Source organism: Podarcis bocagei (assembly GCF_964188305.1).
Source record: "Podarcis bocagei genome assembly, chromosome: 14".
Taxonomy (NCBI): Eukaryota; Metazoa; Chordata; class Lepidosauria; order Squamata; family Lacertidae; genus Podarcis; species Podarcis bocagei.
Genome location: NC_138139.1, coordinates 49,358,888 through 49,381,046, shown reverse-complemented (window position 1 = coordinate 49,381,046; position 22,159 = coordinate 49,358,888). Strand labels below are relative to the sequence as shown.

General features: G+C 46.0%; 1 protein-coding gene across 1 annotated transcript; it reads right to left on the bottom strand.

The window, feature by feature from the left end:
* Positions 1-349: 349 nt before the first annotated feature.
* Positions 350-22,132, bottom strand: TOP3A (DNA topoisomerase III alpha). The gene is made up of 19 exons (XM_081169424.1): positions 20,407-22,132; positions 19,817-19,876; positions 18,767-18,840; positions 18,500-18,575; positions 16,878-16,986; positions 15,764-15,907; positions 15,253-15,423; positions 14,087-14,187; positions 13,925-13,999; positions 12,923-13,005; positions 12,052-12,259; positions 11,074-11,259; positions 10,057-10,186; positions 9,307-9,420; positions 9,049-9,214; positions 7,480-7,623; positions 6,056-6,178; positions 2,570-3,279; positions 350-1,497 (listed from the first exon to the last, which is right to left on the bottom strand). Exons 1-19 carry the CDS (start codon positions 20,593-20,595, stop codon positions 1,319-1,321), a joined length of 3,042 nt encoding a protein of 1,013 aa, XP_081025550.1. The 5' UTR covers positions 20,596-22,132; the 3' UTR covers positions 350-1,318.
* Positions 22,133-22,159: the final 27 nt, after the last annotated feature.

Below are 22,159 nucleotides of genomic sequence, written 5' to 3'. Positions count from 1 at the left end.
GAAGCAAAAGGGAAGGAAGCAACCTTCACAGCCCAAAAGGGAAAGAGAGAAAAGGGGGAGCTTTGCACTTTCAGAGTGGTGAGGAAAGGCTTGAAAGTAAGCAGGCAGCATTTTAATAGAGAGACAGAAGCTAGTCCCGGTGGTTCCCGCCATAGCTACGTGCCTCACTCTTCCTTCCCTGGAGAGGTGGCGAGTTCTACACCACCTTTCAATGTGCAATCTGTTGGTTGTAAGACGAGGCACAACTGGCTGTTGGTTGTAAGACGAGGCACAATACCAACATCACACACCATGTCTTAAGCTAAATTATATATAGAGAGAATGTGTGCCCATAAATTACCCAAACCAGTTTGTAATCAGGCAGTAGCTTGCTTTTAATCAGAACATTTACCAGACAACAGTTGGAGTTGGAGAGATGTTGTCTGCATCCCATATCCTCCTTCCTCTTATATAAGGTGCTGAGGCTTGCTGTCCTCGTTCGGAAGAAGTAAAGGACTTCCTGGAATGCAGGTGGCGTACCTAGTGGTGTTCAGTAAACAATGGTTCTCCACCACTGTTAGTCCACTGACCTTTAACATTTTCTAGGGAAGAAAAGCAGGCTCTACAGCTCTTTCAGTCACAAAACCTTTGTACTGGTGACTATTGCTTTGGAAAAGCAACACACATAGTTCAGGACCCATGAAAAAGTACGTAAGATGAGGGTTCGTAAATCACAGCCGCAGCCTGCACCCCACAAAACAGTACAGCTACGCTCTGTAGTCTTGTTTGACGTCTCCTCTTGAGGGTGCGTTTGGCCCAAGGTCTCGGACCGCACACCTCTTCAAGCCAGTGTGTGTCAATGGAAAAAAACAGGCACTTCAGGCGAATTATCTTTCCTTCACAAGAATTCTGCTCACAGATCTGTAAAGAGTTTGCTCCTTCCAAAGAATATACGGATTATAGAATAACTGACAGGAAAGAAAAGTCTCTTGTGCTTTCTGCTGTTCAGGCGGGGGGGGGGGAGACTTATTGAAAGATAAAAATGGAGATCTGTAGGCTGCTGCATAAAGAGGGGTTAGCGGGAAGACTTCCTACTGCCTCAAAATCGTCTGAATGCATTACAGCTAAGAGATCAAAGACCTGTGCTGTGCCTGGCTCATAGAAAGCAGACCTGACCTTCCACCAGCACTGGAAGAATGTGAAGGCCTGGCCACAGAAGGAACCATGCTTGCAAGAAGGCTTCCAATATTCCAGGCAAACACTTCCTCATTGCAATGTAAGAGTTCCCTCTCATCCCTCATCCTTCTGAAGGGATGTCCTGGGTCAAATTCTGGGGGCTTCAGTGATTCTGTGGACATGTCTTCCTGGTATGGCCAGGTTGGTGGCAAATACCGCAAGTCCGTGGCCTCTTGTTAGTGGGCGCCCTCACGGAAGAATCGCTGTCTGATCTTTTAGTCTTACTTCCTGAGCCTCTCGTGTTCCCTTTGTTCGTGAAGTGGTTTGAAGGAAAGGCGGAGTCTGGGGATAAAGAGAAGGAAAACATTTAAGATTACTTCAAATGGCAGAAGTGTGCCATAGAAGAGGGGTTGCCCCTTTTTTTTTTTTTTTAAGGTCTGTGGACACATTGGAAATTTGGAGTGTGTATCTCTCCACTCCCCCACTTTGAGACACAGAAAGGAGACACATGCACACTTTCCATTTCCAAGGGATCTGGGTCAATGGTGGATCCCATAGAATTCAATCTGAGCCTTTGAAAGCAAATATTGCTGAAACTGGAAGTGGGAGAAAGCTGAAAAAGGAAGTTGGAAGAGTGACGCTATTTTACATATTTTTAACAGAGAAAAAGGTAACGACGCACACCACAACATGACCAAGGGGGTGGGCATTCATTGACACCACAGGAAGACTTCAAGGGTGTCACTGCCCCCAAAAGGTGGCCATGTTGTTAGAATATAAGCAGCCAACTTATACAAGGCAGACCAAAGTATATTGTTGATGGTGGCATCTGGCCCCCCTTTCTCAGCTCTGTGAGGGGTGGCCTGCTGCACCGTGAGACCTGAATTTTCCAGCCTGTTTACTCTAGTTCAGCTACACCTACAATAACCAGCGGGGGGGAAAACCTCTTTAGGGATTTGCCCTTTCCCCATCCTTGCTAGCCCAGGGATGGTTAAACGGAGAGAATGAGCAGCTTGAATACAGGACCTTTTGTCTGCTGAATTTCCCTCTGCTGCCAGCTGTGTGCTAAAATCTCAGAACAGGCAAATACAGTATTTCAAAAAGTGGAATCTTCGAGGATCTAGCAGATCAGCTGGAACCTACTTGGGAAGGTAAGTTTGCAAGCGAAGCCACATAGGATACTGGCAATTCCCTGCCATTTCAATCCAAAAAGGCACAGAGCTTCAAGTTACCTGCCATTTGTATCCCACCATTCCTGTAAAGAGCTCAGACGGGGTGATGCAGGTGTGATTATTCATCTCCTTCCCCTGCCAGCTTTTCTCCTCCCAGGAAGCCTCCACACACTGGGCTGATTTTAACCCAACTCTCCAGAGTCGTCCCCCATCCCCCAAACCATCTAGACCCCTTTCCTTACCTGGTGCCGTGTTTTCATCCGCCCACTGGAAAAAGCCACACTGCTGTTCCCTTGGCTTGGAGCAGGTGTGGAACTGACGTCCTTTGTTGGGTCCTTCTTTCTGAACAGTCCTGGTGACAGCAGGCTGGCCACACCTGCACACAGCTCCTTGCCCGCCGCCTCCTCCTCCTCCAGGGTCGGAGCCGTCACTCCAAGAGCGCCCTGAGCCCCTTTCCCCTCTATCAAAGGGGCCCGGAGGGGGTGTAAAGCCCCTGGGCATCCCAGTGTCCCTGCTGTCCGGTTGCTGATCGGCCCACAGGAAGAAGTTGCAGCTGCCAGCGCTGCATTTATAGAACTGCCTGCCTTGGTTGGGTCCTTCTTTCCGGACGGTGAGCAGCACAGCCTCCTCCCCACAGTTGCATACCACCGCATTGTTCCCACCAGAATTGGCAAGCGCAGGGGGAGGATTTCGGGCGGCCCGTGCAGGAGGGCCTTGGGGTGCATTCGGGAGTGCCCTGTGGCTGTTCCGGTTGCTGTCGGCGCGGTCAGAGGAACGGTTGGCTTGTGAGAGGTTGCTTGCTTGGCTGGTCATCTGCAAAGGTCTTGGTGGCCCTTGAAGGTATTTCAGATCCAGGATCTCCCTCAGAGTTTCATCACAGCCTCCGATGCAGCCAACAAACTCCAGGGGCATTATGGGCGGAAGGCTGCCCCTCTTGAACTTCATCTTCAACCTAAAGAACAGAGGTGTTATAAGTTAGCACTGGGCTTCGTCCTGGCCAGCGTAGACAGCAACAGCTAGTCCAGGGGTGGGGAAGCTGTGGCCCTCTGAACATTGCTGGACTACAACTCCCATCATCCCCAACTCTTATTCATTCATGCTGGCTAGGGCAGCTGGGAGCAGGAGAACAACAACACCGGGAGAGCCACAGGTTCCCCACCAGTGAACTAGACCATACAGTGGTACCCTTGGTTCTCGAACGTAGTCTGTTCTGGGAGTCCGGCTCCCAAAACCGTTCAAAAACCAAGCTTCAGAAAAACGTTTGCAAACCGGAACACTTACTTCTGGGTTTGTGGTGTTCGGGAGCTGGTTTGTTCAGCAGCTAAGCCATTCGAGAACCAAGATACCACTGCATTGTGTTATTTACTAGATCACAGTTCAAGCAGTTGCCTCTAAGTTTTTATTCATTACGGCTGTCTTTAAGCAACTGAAGGCCTGCCAAGCAATAGATGGAGCAGTTATCCTCTGCTGTTCCAGAGGCCAGGACTAAAACCAATGTTTGGAAATTTCAGAGAAGCAGATTTTGGCTGAACACTAAGGAGAAGCTTTGTAATTGTAAGAACTGTTCAACGGTGGAACAGACCTGTGGGAAGCGACGGGACGGAGGTATTTGCATACTGTTGGGAAAAAGCACCAAGGCAAAAGCCAGCTCCAGATTGCTGGAATGCAAAACAGGATGTTGTGGTTTGCTGCTGTACTGCTGGGGAAAAGGTGGAGCCTATTCTCTGTACTGAGCACCGGATGTTAGCTCAGAGTGTCATGTGACCTGTACTGGAAGTACAGGGGTGGAGTTGTGTCTCTTCTGATGGAGTCTGAAGGGAACAGTCACATTTCTATGTACTGCTGAGTGACAGAAATAAAACATGTAGAAAGGACTCCTGTCTGTCTCATTTCTCCTCCCTGGGAGAATGCAGGGAGGGAGAGAGAAGCAGAGAAGCAGAGGGTGTGTTCTATCTCACGCCTAATGAGAAGAATCGCCGGGTTTGTTTACCTAGCCTGCCGGAGGTCGCAGACGGAAGGTAAACACAGTATCTCACTCAATTGCCTCGGGGGAGGCCAGGTACCTCTGACTGTGAGCGAAGATACTAACACATACTGCACTATAGATCCTGCACTGAGCAGGAGAGTAGACATTCTAAGGATGCCTTGCCAGTCAGCTCCCAGGGTCCTGCAAAGAGGGCACTCTGCCTATTACAGTGGTACCTCAGGTTACATACGCTTCAGGTTACAGACTCCGCTAACCCAGAAATAGTACCTTGGGTTAAGGACTTCAGGATGAGAACAGAAATCATGCTCCAGCGGCGCAGCAGCAGCGGGAGGCCCCATTAGCTAGAGTGGTGCTTCAGGTTAAGAATGGACCTCTGGAACGAATTAAGTATGTAACCAGAGGTACCACTGTATCTTCAAAAATGTGCAAGTAAAGGTCTTGCTCGGGAAGGAAACCTAACCCACATAGCGCAGGCCTGTTAGATTGTATCCAATGTTAGTTTGCTCAAAACAGACCTCGGCTGGTTAGCTCATGGTGCTGTTAACGCCAAGGTTGCAGGTTCAATCCCCGTACAGGCGACCTGCATATTCCTGCATTGCAGGGAATTGTACTAGATGACCTTTCCAACTCTACAATTATATGGTTCGATTGTGAGTAGAAGTTTGTTGGCTATTATTATTGTTAATGATCACAGGGCAGCTTACAATCAGGGTGGATTTGATTTGAATCAAATTGATTCCAATCACGATTTAAATCACTAGTCAATAAGACTTGATTGAAATCTGGGGGGTTTTTTACAGAAAGATTCAACCTTGCTGGCATCCTCTTAACATTGACAACCAGATGAAGGTTTCATTTTTGGAATCATAAATTTTCAGAGTCGTTTTTACAGTTCTATCAACAATGACTGATTTGGTTATAATATTAGAAATACATTGACAGATATGAAATTACTGTGAGGTTTAATAAGTTAACTGCTTATATTTGGACAACTTTTCTGCTGTACTTTATTGGAAGAAGAAAAATAATCATTTCCTTGGTAACAATTTATTTAACTAAAACAATAACATTATAGCATATGTATCCATGTTTGTTAACTGATGTGGTTAACCAGTGGTTTTTAAAAAAGCAACAATAGACTGAGTTTTAGCACATAAGAAAAACTTAAAACAAATCCTTATTTGCTGATGAATAGCCTTTGGAATAGAATGTATCTTAAATAGAAAACTATCCTTAGAAAGATTTTTCCTCCAAAAGCGTTTTATTTTTAAAATCCGATTTAAATTAAAAATAATAATAATAATAATTAATTTTTGTCCACCCTGCTCACAATATTTAACTACAAAAATACACACCATGATAACAAACAAAAACAATACCCCCCACTGTCCACAGCTACAACCCAGTGTCCTGATTTTGCAGATTTGGCTGAGCATTTGGAAAATGTGGGACACTTGAACAACCTGTTTTACAATGGAGGGGAATATTGCAATTCACCCCCCGCACCTCCCCCTTCAATAGCTGCTGCAGAACATGGGTCATGCACCACTCCATAGCAAGGCGGCAACCTGCTACAATTCCCTCTAATGTGTCTGAGGAGCGGATCTATTACTAGACTGAAATGAAAACACACTTCTCCTGCCTCTCAGGAGAAAATTCCACCTGAATCTTCAACCACTTCAAAAACCTGCCGCTAGGTATGCACCCCAAAGTGCCTCCCCGTCTTTAGGAAAACACTCACATGTGCACCGGATGTGGTCTGCACACTTCGCAGATGGAGTCGTCTTTGCTGACTTCCAGCAGAGAATCGGGGAACCACACAGCAGATTTACAGGTGGGATAGCCCAAGCAGCTGAGGAAAAACCTGGGGATTTTTTTAAAAAAAGTAAAAGCATTAGAAGGAAACGGCAGAATGGGGGAGGAACTATGGGAGGGGCTGTAGATCAGTGGCAGAGCATCTGCTCTGCATGCAGAAGGTCCCGTGTTCCAATCCTGAGAAGTCTGTGTAGGGTAGAAATGTCAGGATGACTAGCCCACAGAAAATTCTTGATTCCCCATAGATATTATCTGTGTGGCCAATTGTAATGTATGGACTCTTCAGAGGCAGGGCAGGTAGTGGGGAAAGAACCCAAGTGTCTTCCCCTGATGAACGCATCCCTGTCTGGTCACCTAAAGGTAATTCTTGCTTGTCCCAGGTGACCAGGCAAGTGGTTATTTGCAGACTTTGATTTGTGGGTTGGCATCACACTGTGCCTGTAATTAGGGGCATAGGAAGGTGCCTTACGAGGAGTCAGACCATTGCTTTGGTATGGTCTACACAAGTCATATTCAATATTTTCAGACTCAGGGCCTACCTTTAACCCATTTGGGGACCTGCTTCTCATTCAAAACCCAGCCAGGGAGTTCAAGCCTGCTTTTCAGCTCAGGATTCAGCTGCTTCTCTACCCATCCCACACCTGATGTCAGGTGCGAGACAGGTGGGTGTGGCTTAACAAAAGCAGTGTGGCATACCAAAGGGGGAGGCCCGGGGAGCCAAAGTTTCCCCAGCCTTGAACTCTGCAAATATTAATTAGCAGAGAAGGAATACTGTCCCTTGGCCAGAATTTCAAGGAAACGCTCTCTAAGCAAGTCTGGGAACTGCTACTTATCCGGTCGCCCACGGTGAGTAACAATCACCTCCAGACGACCAACAAAGACAATGTGCTCATTTCCTCCCCCCCCCCTTAAGTCCCATAGTGACTCGCAGGTATGTATTTACAGACTGACTAGTAAAGCATTTTTTGTGAATATTTGCAGATTCGTTTGTAAGCTGGGTGTTGTTTTAAAATGTCAGGTTGTTTACTCTCATATTGACCCAGAGCTGGGTTATTATTAGGCACACTGAGGGCACTGCTTCGGATCTTGCTGGGATCCAGACGTGGCAGATCCCACCGCCATGCCTGCCTGCCTGCTGCCCAACCCTCCCACTGCTGCCACTGCTTCTGGTGAGCTCTCACTGCCGCCACCACCTCTCCTCGCTTCCTGGTTACAGGGGGGGGTGCTTCCCTCCTCTGCCACCAGAGCAGCAGAGGAGGAGGCAACAGCAGGACCCCAGCTTTGGCAGGAGGGGGCAACTTCTTGTTTCTCTTCAGGTGGCAAAACAGGATGGGCCGCCCCTGTACTGACCCTCCATTCTTCTTGGTCTTCAAGACCATGTCGCTGTTGCACTGTGGACATTTCCTAACAGGATCTGGCATTGCTGGGTAGATTTCTTCTTCTTGTGCAACGTGGGTCACTTCCCCAAAATACTGAGACAGGGCCTCATCCAGCCTGTAAAGACAAACAGACAAAGCTGCACTTGTTTTCCCCAGCTGCCAGCTGTTTCGGCTCAAAGGATTAGTGGGTTTATAAGTATTTGCACAGAAAACAAAACACAAGCAAATCAGCGTTCGTTCCTTAGCAGGAAAGATTGCGGAAGGCCAAGCCAGAGACCCAGTTTCTGAAGGGAGGGGCAAGACTCCTTAAAAAGGCAAAGGGAGAAAAATTCTAGCCCTCCAGAGGCTGTTGGACTCCAGCTCCCATCATCCCATGCTGGCTGAGGATGATGGGAGCTAGAGTCCTGCAACATTCAGAAGGCACCCCCTCCCACCCTCCTTGTGCTAGAGGATGTGACTCTTGCCAGGGAATAAAAGTAGAAGACAAAAGAAAATGATGGGTAAAAGGAGAAATGGGAAGGAATGAAGGAATAAAAGCAAGAGTCTATTTTATCAGCTGCATTAACTGCTCACCTAATTTGGGAGGTATGAGTAAATACAGAACTGTGTAATGCAGAATTATCTTTCCTAAGAGAGGCTAAAAGCAGTTTGAGAGGGGACCATAGCTGCATCACATTATTACAGAAAGGGTGAATACGTGAAAACAGGCAGAGCGAGGCACTCCTAGCAGACTGCCAATGTTATGAACGGACTGGGAGTGCACAGCTCACTCATAAAATAATTGCACTTCTTCTGGTATTTATTTACGCAATTCATCTTGTGCAAATAAATACCTATAGTAGTACAGCAATGCTGACCACACCCAGTCTATATTCCATTATCCGCTTCAGGAGTGGACGACCAGCAGCGCTTGGCCTGATTTCCTGTAGATGGCAAGGGTGGGGGGAATTAGGGGAGAGGGGTGGTGGCGGTGGCAGAAAGACAGAAAAGGGTTGCCCTGCTCACTTTTTTGTCTCTGGCGCTGCCCACTGATAGCATGTAGCCACCAACACATGGGTAGGCAAACTAAGGCCCTGGGGCTGGATCCGGCCCAATCAACTTCTAGATCCATCCGGCAGACAGTCCTGGAATCAGCGTGTTTTTACATGAGTAGAATGTGTCCTTTTATTTAAAATGCATCTCTGGATTATTTGTGGGGCATAGGAATTCGTTCTCCCCCCCCAAAAAAAATAGTCTGGCCCCCCCACAAGGTCTGAGGGACAGTGGACCAGCCCCCTGCTGAAAAGTTTGCTGACCCCTGCCCCAACAGGGGGGGAAAGGTTCTCCAGCCCTGACAAAGGCACCTTTCATTTACAAAATGTATATTGCCTACTGTGTACATGAAGAGCCAAAACTAATTTACTGATGACTCCATGGGAAGAAGAGCTATTTGTGCACCTCATGTCTATTGGAACAACAGTAATAAGAGCCACCAAAGCAATGAGATACGGAGGAGCTCAGCTGCCACTGCCGAGTCCTAGAGAGGCAGGAAATGACTCACTTCTTTGCCTTCGCGACAGCTTCGGTGAAGACTCGCTTGTACTTCTGGATCTGCTCCCTCAGCACAACAGATTTCTCCTTCCTCCCCTCGCAGATCAGCTTCAGGTCAGCTTCCAGTTCGGCTCGGAGGTCAGGCTTAGACATCTCGTAGCCCATGGCATCGTAGCCTGGAGGGTGGGGTGGGGTGAACACCTTGTGGTGAGGGAAAGGATGTGGGGAAGAGCGATCCTAAAAGCTCACTTAGAAGGCCCATCCTTACCTTCTACCAGCCCCATCCCCAGTTCCCCAGGAAGGAACCTTTGCTCTGGGGTGAGTCCCACGTACATGCGGGACTTGATGGTCTCAATGTGCTCCGCGTGGGTGGCATCTGTCCCTGAAAGTAATCGTTTCGGTTAGCACTCATCAGCAATGAGGGGCCTCCTGCCATTATTTCTTGCACAATACTGACTGAGAACTGTATTCAGTACTCAAACGCTGGCTTAAGAGACTTGCAAATGCGTGCAATAAGCAGGGATACTGCATTTTGCCACTTGCACAAATCAACCTCCGTACCTACTGTTCACCAGTATCCTCAGAATCCACAGCTCCTTCCCCATTCACTTCGAAGAAGGGGAGTTTGGCTTTGATATCCCGCTTTATCATTACCCGAAGGAGTCTTAAAGCGGCTAACATTCTCTTTTCTCTTCCTCCCCCACAACAAACACTCTGTGTGGGGCTGAGAGACTTCAGAGAAGTGTGACTGGCCCAAGGTCACCCAGCAGCTGCAGGTGGAGGAGCGGAGATACAAACCCGGTTCACCAGATTACGAGTCTACCGCTCTTAACCACACCACCAACACCACATTGGCTCTCCTCCACTGTTCCCTTTTATCACTAAAATGCCCATCCCACAATACGTGTAAGTTCTCCGCACACTGCCAAACGTTTCGGTAGCTTTTAGGCAGTGTGGTGTACAGAGTGTCTTGAGACATGTGATTACACTTCCCTTGAACTGCCTGTAGGGAACTAACCAATGCCGTGCTTCTCCATGAGGGAAATGAGGTCAGCTTCTGTAAGCAGCTGGGGAGGGCTGGTCTCCCCATCCGTCATCTCCACTGTGGTGGGCTGAAAGCGAGACCCCCTCTCATAAACTGGGATAACCTGTGGGGCAAGGGGAGAGAGACAGGCAGAGAGAGAGAGAGAGAGAGAGAGAGAGAGAGAGAGAGAGAGAGAGAAAGAAAGAAAGAAAGAAAGAAAGAAAGAAAGAAAGAAAGAAAGAAAGAAATGATACATTTGGAGTTGCTTAACTCAGAAAAAAAGGAGTAAGGGGTAGGGCTGGGCAATCTCTGGTTTTCAACTTCACTATATATCGCAATATACTGAAGTCATTGCAGATCAGTGCTTTACTGAGTGAGATCTTTCTTTGCAGCATGGCTTGAGCTCACATGGTGCTGCAACAGAAAAATGAGCCAGCTGACATATCATGCTGATCTCAGGTGCTTGACAGGTGAGTGGGGAGCTCAGGATCTGGCCCGCTGGGTTGAAAAGGTTCCCTGCCATCGTAATAATGAAATACTGAATGGTTTAGTTTATATAAAATATGCAGGGATTTATGTTGTGAAAAGTGAATCATTGAAAGAGAGGAAGAGAAGTCATTGATATTTTAAGGTTGATTAAGTGAATTTTCTAAAATGTAAAACAGAAATTTAATAAAAATTATATAGTATATAAAACAAAAGAAAACGTTCCCTACTCCGTGGGCTGGGCAGACGTTTGGCAGGATGGTTTTTTTGTTTTTAAAAATCATGTTCTTATGAAAAGGGAGTAGAGTGTATCGATAGCCAACATATAGCTACCACCGGTCCTAAAAGCTCTGTTGGCACACCATACCGTTTCCGTAAGTCTTTTTTTTTTTGCCTTTGACATTTACAAATGGAGGGGCAGATTTGGCCCAGGGGATCTCTGTTGCTGACCCCGCTACAGAGTCCGACCATACTGAACAAGTTCCACCTAGTCCTTGCTATGTGTGAAGGATCAAGCACCCTCACCTTATCGCTCCACTTCTCGTAAGGATAGACATCTAGGTAATTTCTGGCCAGGATCATCAGCCCATGAGCCACAAAGCGCTCGTTGGCAATGTCAATCTCCACAGTTGTTTCCTGTCCCTTCGCATCTTGTGAACAGCAGGCCAGGAAGTGGCGCACAATGAATTCATAGAGCCGCTGGTCATTTCCCTATTAACAGAGTGCAAAGGAAAATGCATAATACGTGAATGGCATTTGAGAGGACAACAAGCTTCTGGTTCAGTTCAGGGAGACAGCTTTGGGCAGGGTAGAAAACAGGTATATAATAAACAGAAGCAACAAGCAGCAAAGGATTCTAGAGTGTTTCACAAACTTCCGATAACCATGGCACTTTAATCTGAATGGGAAACTTGCACCTGAAATGGCCTGCTATTTAAAGCATGATAAGGTTGAGATTACTGTAATGTGCTCTGTCTGGGGCTACCCTTGGCTTTGGAAGCCCCAGTTGGCCTGCAGGAATATCTTTGGTCATTCCCAAAGTTGGCGAGGCTCATTTGACAATTAAAAAAAAGCCTTTAGTGTTATCGGTCCAGTCCTGTGGAACTCTCTGCCAATACAGATTCAGCAGGCACCATCTGTTCTAAATGCCTGCTGAAAATGATTCCATACTGCCAGATCTATGCAGGCAATGAAGAATACATCCTTTCACAATGATTAATTGATGCCGATTTTCAACTTTTTCACAGTTTCTATTGTATTTTTTAATGGCTTTGTTTCTATAAATCGCTTCGATTTAATTTTTATGACACGCCACCATACAAATACTTAAATAAATTAAAACGAGGCTCCACCATCATGTTTCTCAATGAGGATAACCTGTCACGGCTCCTCTGCCAAGTGGCAGTTAGAAAAACAAGCCAGCCAGTCAGATTCTTAAGAGTAAACAAAGAAGCATATGGTGTAATAAACAAGAAAAAAGCGACCCCAACCACATGGGCTTACCTGCAAATTTCCTGCGTATTTTGTAGGATGAATAGGGGGGTGGGCCTGATCTGATTTAGTTCCACTACGTGGGGTCGGCCCACCCTGGTCTAGAATCCTTTGTGCAAAGGCTCCCCAGTGAGGGTCTTGCGTTTGAAGCTGCACCAAGTTGGGGAGGTTTAGGTCTTTAGGGAAAATGTTGGTCTCTGTTCGAGGATAACTTATGTACCTTAAAAATAGGAAATAAAGGGCCATTTAAAAATGACAATTTGTAACATAAAATAAGCATTACTTTTAAACAAATCTACACCTAATTTTGTTTAAAGGCCAATGTTTTTTAGTAGCAGATATTAGCACTCAACAAGCCACAGACTGCTTTGGCCCTGTACACCTGGAGAAGAGTTTCCGTCCCCATCCTCCAGCCTGGACACTGAGATCCAACTCCAAAGGCCTTCTAGTGGTTCCCTCACTGCGAGAAGTGAGGTTACAGGGAACTAGGTAGAGAGCCTTTTTGATAGTCATTTGCACCCTGTGGAACGCCCTCCCATTAGATGCAAAACAGGGAAACAGCGATGTGATTTTAAAAAGACATCTGAAGGCAGCCCTGTTCAGGGAAGTTTTTAGTGTGTGTTATCATATTATGCTTTTATTTTTAGTTGGGAGCCTCCCAGAGTGACCAGAACAACCCAGTCAGATTGGTGACATTTATTATTATTATTATTATTATTATTATTAATAATAATATTAATAATAATAATAATAATAATATTAATAGCAATTAGGACTTCCATGTGATTCTGACCCATCGCTCATCTTCCATTGTGTCTGCTTCTGGAAATACTGACCTGAATGTTTTATACAATAAACACGCACAAACTACTGCAATTTTTACCCCTGAGTGTAGAGCTTCTCAGCAATTTTCATGGTTTCTTTGGCATTTATTTTCAGCTTACGGGAAGCCAGCTTCTCAAGTTCCTGTACCAGAGGCAGATGGGGGAAATATATGCTCAATGACTGCATCGCCAGATGGTCAATGTGCAATTTGACATTAAAATAAGCTGGTCTATTAGCTTCGGAAAGACCATAACACATCTAATATACTAATGAGGGCTTCCCAAACCAGGTGCCCTCCAAATGTTGTTGGACTGCAGCTCTCATCAGCCCCAGCCAGCTTGACCAACAGCCAGGAATGATGGGAGTTGTAGTCCAGCAACATCTGGAGGACAGCAGGTTGGGGAAGACTGTTCTGGTAAACATGCCAAACTCTGAAAACTGTATCTTTGGTGTCTCAGCACCAAGAAACAGTAGGCCTGATAGTCACATATTTCAATTAAAATAAAAAAAATTTCTTCCAGTAGCACCTTAAAGACCAACTAAGTTAGTTATTGGTATGAGCTTTCGTGTGCATGCACACTTCTTCAGATATGCACACGAAAGCTCATACCAAGAACTAACTTAGTTGGTCTTTAAGGTGCTACTGGAAGAAAACTTTTTTATTTTGACTATGGCAGACCAACACGGCTACCTATCTGTAACTGGAACCATATTTCAATTAGTAAAAGACAGAAGCAGCATCTTCCAAAAGCTTTGGAAGTTGCGTAGGGTAATGTCAGAGCTTTTCAGACTTATCAATACTTCCCTGTTTCTCCTATATGTTGTACTTGATAAATATTCCACCAGTTCTAAAGCTGAGGAATTCAAGGGTTTCGCCTAAGGAACCCACATTTTTCATACATTCAAAAAGAGAATATTTGTAGTGAGCCTCTTTCTATGAGGCTTTCCAAAAGGACATTGATTCAGAATACGAAGTCAAGTAAGAGCTCTTGATTAGTTGCTCTCTTGAGAGCCATTTCCATTACGTCCCAATGCCAGGACCTTCTTTTCATAAACGTACCACGGTGTCTAGTGGCAGGGGTCTCCATTTACTCCTTGGTCTGCTCCCGATCTCCACAACTGTGGCAACAGGATCCTAAGAGAAAAACAAGCAGCAAGAGTGAGCTGTCTCCGGGGCCTTGGAATGCTAAGAGAATGCAGACCGGACTATGTAGCTTCTTACCTCCATGCACATTTGGTAGAGAACAAGGCACGCTGTGTGGTTGAAGAGACGGTTCCTCTTCCAGCTGAAGTCCACAGTGCCTTCCTCATGGTCATGGGTCACTGCAGAGAGAAGGCAGGTCACTTTTGAGACCCAGTGTCACAAAGGTCATATACAACACCGAAGCAACGCACTCAAAGCAGGAGTGAGAAGCTTGTGGCTCTCCAGAAGTTTTGGACTACAACTCTCATCATCTGGGCCATTGGACATGCTAGCTGTAGTTGGTCCAACATCTGGAGGGCCTCATCGTTGATATTTGCATACAGAATTGTGCTGGGGAAGGGCGATTCCACTCAACGTCAACAAAGCACAAGAAGAAGAAGAGGAGGAGGAGGAGTTTGGATTTGATATCCTGCCTTATCACTACCCAAAGGAGTCTCAAAACAGCTAACATTCTCCTTTCCCTTCCTCCCCCACAACAAACACTCTGTGAGGTGAGTGGGGCTGAGAGACTTCAAAGAAGTGTGACTGGCCCAAGGTCACCCAGCAGCTGCAGGTGGAGGAGCGGAGACGCGAGCCCGGTTCCCCAGATTACGAATCTATAATAATAATAATTTATTATTTGTACCCCGCCCATCTGCCTGGGTTTCCCCAGCCACTTCCACAGAGACCAAAATACACTTAAATGTCACACACCAAAAACTTCCCTGAACAGGGCTGCCTTAAGATGTCTTCTGAATGTCAGGTAGTTATTTATCGCTTTGACATCTGATGGGAGGGCGTTCCACAGGGCGGGCGCCACTACCGAGAAGGCCCTCTGCCTGGTTCCCTGTAGCTTTGCTTCTCGCAATGAGGGAACCACCAGAAGGCCCTCGGCGCTGGACCTCAGCGTCCGGGCAGAACGATGAGGGTGGAGACGCTCCTTCAGGTATACTGGGCAGAGGCTCTACCGCTCTTAACCACTACACCACACTGGTGTAGGGTCCAAAATTATGAGAAAGACAATACATTGATTTGTGGATAAAAGCAAACTCCTATAGCGGCGGACAAATGTTTTGACAATGCAAACAATTTTTATAAACATTATTTTTTTTTTGCAATTTACATTATTTAATAGTAAAAGGTAAATTGCAATACCTTTTTTAAAAAAATGCTTCGCTTTCTGCATTTTATATTCTGAAACATACCTTTAATTTTGTAGAATAACTCAGGAACAAAGGCCTGAATGGCTTTAAACCTTTCCACCACAAACCCCAGTGTTGGGAACTGACAACTTCCGTAGCTGATCAGCTGTTCTGCTAAAACGTTGGGGAAGAGTTTCTGGAACCTCAAAGTCTGGAATCGGGTGAAGGCAGCACCTAGGCAGAGAAGAGAAAATAAGCCAAATAGCTGTGCATCCATCTGTACTGGAGAGACAGGTGTTACTGCACAGGACTAGCCATGAGAGTATGTTTCTAGTACTTAGGTTTTTTTAAAACAACAACAACAATTGAAAATATAACAAGCAGTGCATTACCAGAAAGCTCACAATTTTTGGAAATACACCACATGCAGAGCAAATACCTGTGCTTTGAAAGACCTTTCCCAATAATATGCTAGTATCATCTTTATACTGATTTATGCCACAATATCCATTGTGAACCAAGTATCTACGAGGGGTATTTATATGCAGATAAACTATGCCTTTCTCTCCCATACCTATCCTGAGATCCAACTCTTGCCTGACATCCACAGCATCGCTAATATTTTGATTGGGCTGGGTGAGATTCTCACAGGCAGTTCTGATGGCACCAGGCGTGATCTCGGAGAAGCGAGCTCGGAATACCTGGAGGCTCGGCTTCACTGTCCACCAGAAAGAGAGATTAATGGCAGATTTAGACAGAGGAAGCAACATGATTAAAGTATTTTAAGAAATCTCAATAACATCCCAGTGGTCCACAAAATATAGCTGACATCTTTTATCTCATAGTGCTATTGTTAAAGAAGGCGTTTTTAAGTCAATTTAATAGGCCGTGGTAAGAATTAGGAGAGAAAATACTTTTAAGGCATGTTGGGCTCAAGGTCCAATAGATGATGAATCTTTAAACTGTGGCTTGTGGACCACCACTGGTCCAGGTGTGCTTTTGGGTAGTCCATAAGACCATCTCAAAAACAGGAAATACTGCTGAAGGTAATTTCCAAAGACAAACTAAATAAGAGTTTGTATCTATTCCTTTGTTCCACAAATAGGATTGATTCATGCCAAATTCTGAATAAAAGCTCAGCTCCTTCTACACTCTGAAGCAGCTGCATTTGCGCAGAGTAAAGGGGAAGCATTACCAGATGGCAAGCAGATGTTGCTTCCAATTCACATGCTTTGCAGCACAGATATTATGAATCAGGACCAACTCTTAACTGAAGCACATGGTATTGCTGTGTCAGAATGCATAAAGAGCCAACTTCCAGAAGCCTTGTCTATGGCTTCCCAGGTAGATATTAGAAAATGTGATGGTCCACAAAATCCACAGCAAACTAGAACAACAGGGGCACAAAGGGTACACTATAAATCCCAGTGCTGCGTGTATCACTGTGCAAGAGTGGGAGAATTCGGAAGCAGGCTTAGATGCCCAGATTATCAGGCACCACATTCTCTGCTTTTGGTCCACTATAATACAAGCATTTCAGGTGGAGGGGAGAGGAAATCACTGCATTGAACAGACTGGGCTGCATCTGGGAAGACTCTGCTTGAAGGAAGAGGGTTGGTCTACGTGCATTTCACTGACCTAGGATTCTGTTAAGGAGGGTCACATTCTCACACCACAACCCCACACACCTGCTTTGCAAACGTTAATGATCTCGAAGCCAATGTTCTCTCCTTCGCGATCGCAATCTGTCCAGATCACCAGAGCCTGGCACTGCTGAACTTCTCGCTCAAGTGTTCGCTGGAATAAGTAGCGGGACAAGATGAGAGAACAGGGAAACAAGCCAACCACAATGCTGCTGGTTTTAATTGCTGCCGGCCACGTAATCAGCAGGTGGCAAGGACACAGAACACATTTCTACAGCTAACAGGCAAGACACACCATGCTGCCAGGCCAAAAACAATGGGACTTACTTCCAAGTACACATGCGTAGGATTTTGCTACAACGATGAAAATCTATGCACACCTATCTAATCTCACTGATTTCAGTGGGGATTGCTTCAAAGCAAGCATGCACAAAATCAGGCATTTCAGGGGGCATTTGAGAACAGAGGACACCAGTTTTCCCATTGCCTTCTCTGGCTTTAGTATTATTATTTTTTACTGCTGTATTGTAGATTTCATTTTAACCATGTAGCTATTTATGTTTTCATTGTTATTGTTTTGTGTCAGGCGCCAATCTGGTGCCCTACAGGTGTTTTGGACTACAACTCCCATCATGCCCAGATGGGGCTTCTGCTAAGATGTAATTCAAAACTGCTGGAGGGCACCAGATTGGAAAAAGCTGTTCTACATAACTGTTATGTTGTGGAGGTTGCGGACTCTCCTTCCTTGGAGGTTTTTAAGCAGAGGCTGGCCGGCCATCTAACATGGATATTTTAGTTGAGATTACAGCATTGTAGGGTTGGACTAGATGACCCTTGATGTCCCTTCCGATTTTACAAGTCTACGATTCGAAGTTGCCTTGTGAGTACTAATGAGTGGAACGATGGTGCATATACATTTAAAATAAAGATTTCCCATGCGCCTCAGAGTATGCAGTACAGTCGTACCTTGGAAGTCAAATGGAATCCATTCCAGAAGTCCGTTCAACTTCCAAAATGTTTGGAAACCAAAGCACGACTTCTGATGGGCTGCAGGAAGCGCCTGCAGCCCATCGGAAGCCCCCTCGGATGTTCGGATTCCAAAGAACGTTTGCAAACCGGAACACTCACTTCCAGGTTTGCGGCGTTCAGGAGCCAAAACATTTGAGTACCAAGGCATTTGGGATCCAAGGTACGACTGTACAATGTTTTACCTGCCCCCCAATCACCTACCAGCCAGTTTTAAAGGGGAAAATTGGAGCCTGCTATATACAAGCCTGGTGAGGGAGTTCAGCTCTGATTACGGACGAACATGGTTTTACATCCCATCGCATGGATTTGCAAGCCCCAACATTTCTGATCCACAGTACAATGCGGAGGCAACAATTGTGACATTTATGGTGTCTGGCCTTGGGGCAGAATGCCTTGAGTCATAATTTGTGAACAAGAAAGTACCCAACAATACTGCAGAGTGCAACTGCAAGTTCAAGCTATCGTAACAGCTTGCAAAAAGGCCCGTTCAAAAAGCAGGCAAACTTGCCCCTGCTGAAGGCACAAGGGATGCAACTGGAAAATATTACTAGGCAAAGATCCTCAGATAAAGATTACAGGATGGTAGAATGGTAGAGGATAACAGCAGTTACAGCAGAAGGCATTGAAGCAACACAAACCTTAATGTCCATATAGTTTTCAGGGCAGAATGTCTCAATTTCGGCATCAAAGAGGACAAGTGGATTACAGCTGTGCCTGAATGTCAGCAAAATATACAGTCAAACAACAACAGAAGACAAGAGCAGGCAGCAAGTCTAAAGAAATGCCTTCCACTTTCTAAACACATCTGCTGCGGTAAAGGTAACGACTTCCTACAGCTTCTGTTCAAAATCTCAGCATGTAACTGCAGAAATATGAACTATCCTCAGAGATCCACTCATACATACCATTTTCGAAACGGAATCTTAAAGTCTTGAGCCAGCAAATGTCCAGAAACAGAAGTCATCACCACAGCTACATTCTGCAGAAGCCAGAGGAACAAGGATTATTCCCTGTCAGAGCCAAAGAAATGCTTAAAACCCTCCGCCTATAGTGGGCTTCTAAGATAAAGTCTCTCAGGGTCATTGTAAAGAGATCAAGAAATAGGGTTGAGTCACTGCCGTGCACAAATGAATCTGGCTTCCTAAAGAAGAAACAGAGACGTTTCCGAAATTCAAACACTTTCAGTTTGTGTGTTTGCGTGTGCATGTGTATATACACACATATATACATATATACACACACAAATGTGATAAAACGAGCTTCACAATTACAAGGGGGAAATTATGAAAAATACTTATTCTATATTGGCTCAGTCACTTCCACAGAATGGAAGTTGGCAGAATCCCCAAGGACATACTCTATGGCAGGCTTCCTCAAACTCGGCCCTCCAGATGTTTTGAGACTACAATTCCCATCATCCCTGACCACTGGTCCTGCTAGCTAGGGATCATGGGAGTTGTAGGCCAAAAACATCTGGAGGGCCGAGTTTGAAGAAGCCTGCTCTATGGGGAGCTGGCTTCAGGTACCAGGCCCGTTGACAGACCATCCCTGTGTTACAAAAATGTCTGCAAATGTGACGTGAAGGCAGGCAACGGCAACGCCCCAGTGCGGGAATATCTTGCATGAAACACTAGCGCTTGGAGACAGTCAGGTTGTGTATCCGCAGAAAGTGACCAGAGGAGGAATGACCACTGGGAAGAACACAGACAGAAGAACTGCTGTGGTGCATCTGCACTGATTTGTGGGTTTGACCTCACTTACCTAAGTAAGCCCCAGTGAATTCAACAGGACAGGACTTACTACTGAGTAGACATGCTTCGGATTGTGCAGCGAATCTGTGTAGTAACTACCACTATCTTTTGATGTGGATTAGAGCCTGCCTCTCTTTCTCTCTCTCACACAGTTTCATCAGATCAGTAACAAAGCACAATGGTAAAGGATAGCTGGATACATACCTGGCCAAACATATGATACTGGCATTCGTAGATCTTGTTGAACCTGGAAAACCCTTCTCTCTAAAAAGGAAGAATTCCAGGACATAACAAATTAGATCAACATATAGCTAAGATGTGTAACGTTTAAAATGAGGGTAATCCTGTATAAAATTATTTCCATCTGTAATTGTCAGGCACCGCTGAAGTCATGATAAGCATACATTCTGCTGTGTGTGTAATAACTGGGAAGACTGATATCTGGCATCTTTTGAGCATATCTACATGCAGCAAAATACATGTCTGCAATCGTCACAGGTTGCATACTATGCTCAGGATGGATAGTTTTTCCATATAGGAACACTGTCACACTGGAACCAGTCCTCAGCTGCCACCACACACCTCTTCAGGTATTACAGTGTCTGAATAATCTCCATTTTTGACCAGCAGCACTGTACAGCCTTTCGGTTTGTGATTCTTTTTGCGGACCAATATTTCATCAGAAGTGCTGTGTTTTAGTGGTATAATGAGTTTACTCCCCTCCAACCAAACCTCGGGGTGGGGAAGACAACATTCAAATAAATAAATATTCTATCACTATTGCGCTCTCCTACCCTCCTCATCCTGCTGTTGGAAAGGATGTCTGCAATCCCCCTGGCAGCATCATTTTTCTCTGCCACGCAGAGAACCTTCTGGATGTTGCGGACCATCGTGCCCTCAGCTGCCTGAGAGAAGCAAAGACTCCAGGACCGGAAGAGCAATCCAACTCCACAGCGGGCAAACAGTCTGCTCTGACCAATCATCCTGAGAGCTGGGTCCAATTCCCAGCCTGCCAAGCCATGATGGAACCTTCTTCGCAAGGCTGCTTTGTCTGTTTATAAAGCCACCATGGAAACAATGGGATCAGCACCAAAAGTTGGTTAATACGGGATTATAACCCAGTTTTGGATACTGTACAGTGGAAGACTGCTCACTTGCCACACGTGAACCGTGAAAGGCTGCAAAAACAGCTGGATGTTCTGATGTGCACAGGTTCCCATTTCTTACAAACGTGGACTTGTAAAGGGATGGAGCTCTTTGACAAACCAAGGCTGATGGACTAGGAACGGGGGAGGCCTGCCAACGTGCTCCGCAGCAGGAACTCCCGTTTCAAGAGGAGACCATTCAAACCAGCACCAGACTGTGTTTCCCTCAGTGTCCAAGGTGGAGGAAATCTGTTTCGCAGCTTGTCCCTGGTCAAAGCACGATTCTGAACTTATCTGATCACTAGATCCTACTCCAGTGACCCACCAGGATTCAGACATGTAAAACCCAGGGGGCCCCCACTGGCTGCCTTATAACTCCAGAGCCAGCACTGCCCCTCCCACCTCAAGGCCAAGCCCACCCTTCCATTCACTCAACAGCTGCTTGGCCAACACCCCCCCCCACGATGGTCCTTTCCCTACCTTTCTGCCCCCTCCTTTCTTTTCTTCCCAAATCCAGCTTTTTCGCTCTTTTTAATATTCCCTCCCCCAGCAGAAATAAATGCCAATCCTACGTTGTTGTTTTTTTAAAAAGCCTCCCTCTCTCTTGAAACCTTTCCCTCCACTTTTTAATAACCTCCTCTCAAAAGCTCGCTCCCACCCCCAATTTTAAACAAAACAAAAACGTCAAACTCCCCCTCCCCCAGAGCTTTTCCTCGGGGGTCGCTTTTCTCTGCCTGTTTTGCCCCCCCCCCTTAAATTCCTCCTCCCGGCCCTCCCTCGGGTGCTTCGCCCCCCTTTTTCTTCCTCAAGGTCTCCCCCACTTTCTCTCTCTCTCCTCAGGCTTCCCTGACTCTTCCCTCCTTCACAGAACAGGAGCTTTCCCGCCTGCCAGCCGTATTCCGCGCCGTCGTAAACGCACGACGCGAAAGAGAAGCGGGCCGGGCGGGTTCGTTTCCCTTTCTGTATTGCTTTACGGCTTCTCCGAAACAGAGAGCCGCGGGGGAATACGCAGCAGTAGCAGAAGCGGGAGGCGGTTGCGCGCGCTTGAGAACTACCACCCCCAGAATGCCCCGCGGTGGCGGCTGACGTAAACAACCGAGCTACCTAATTTTTTTGAACAGAACTTTTTTTTTTAACGCTGTTTTCAAGTAGTATTACATTCGCCAGTTCTGTGCTGCCTCTACTTTTGCTGTTTTAAAAAAAGGGGGGATGAAAAGAAGTGAGGGGAAAGAGGAAACTGCAACACCCATGATGCACCGCGGTCGCGCGATCCCTTTTATATTTTAAAATTTTTATATATTCGCGCCTTTGCAGCACGAACTAAACCAGCCTGCTCCTCCTATTATTTTATTTTATTTTAAAGGCTAAGTTGTGTGTGAAGGGAAAACGATTTATATTTTTT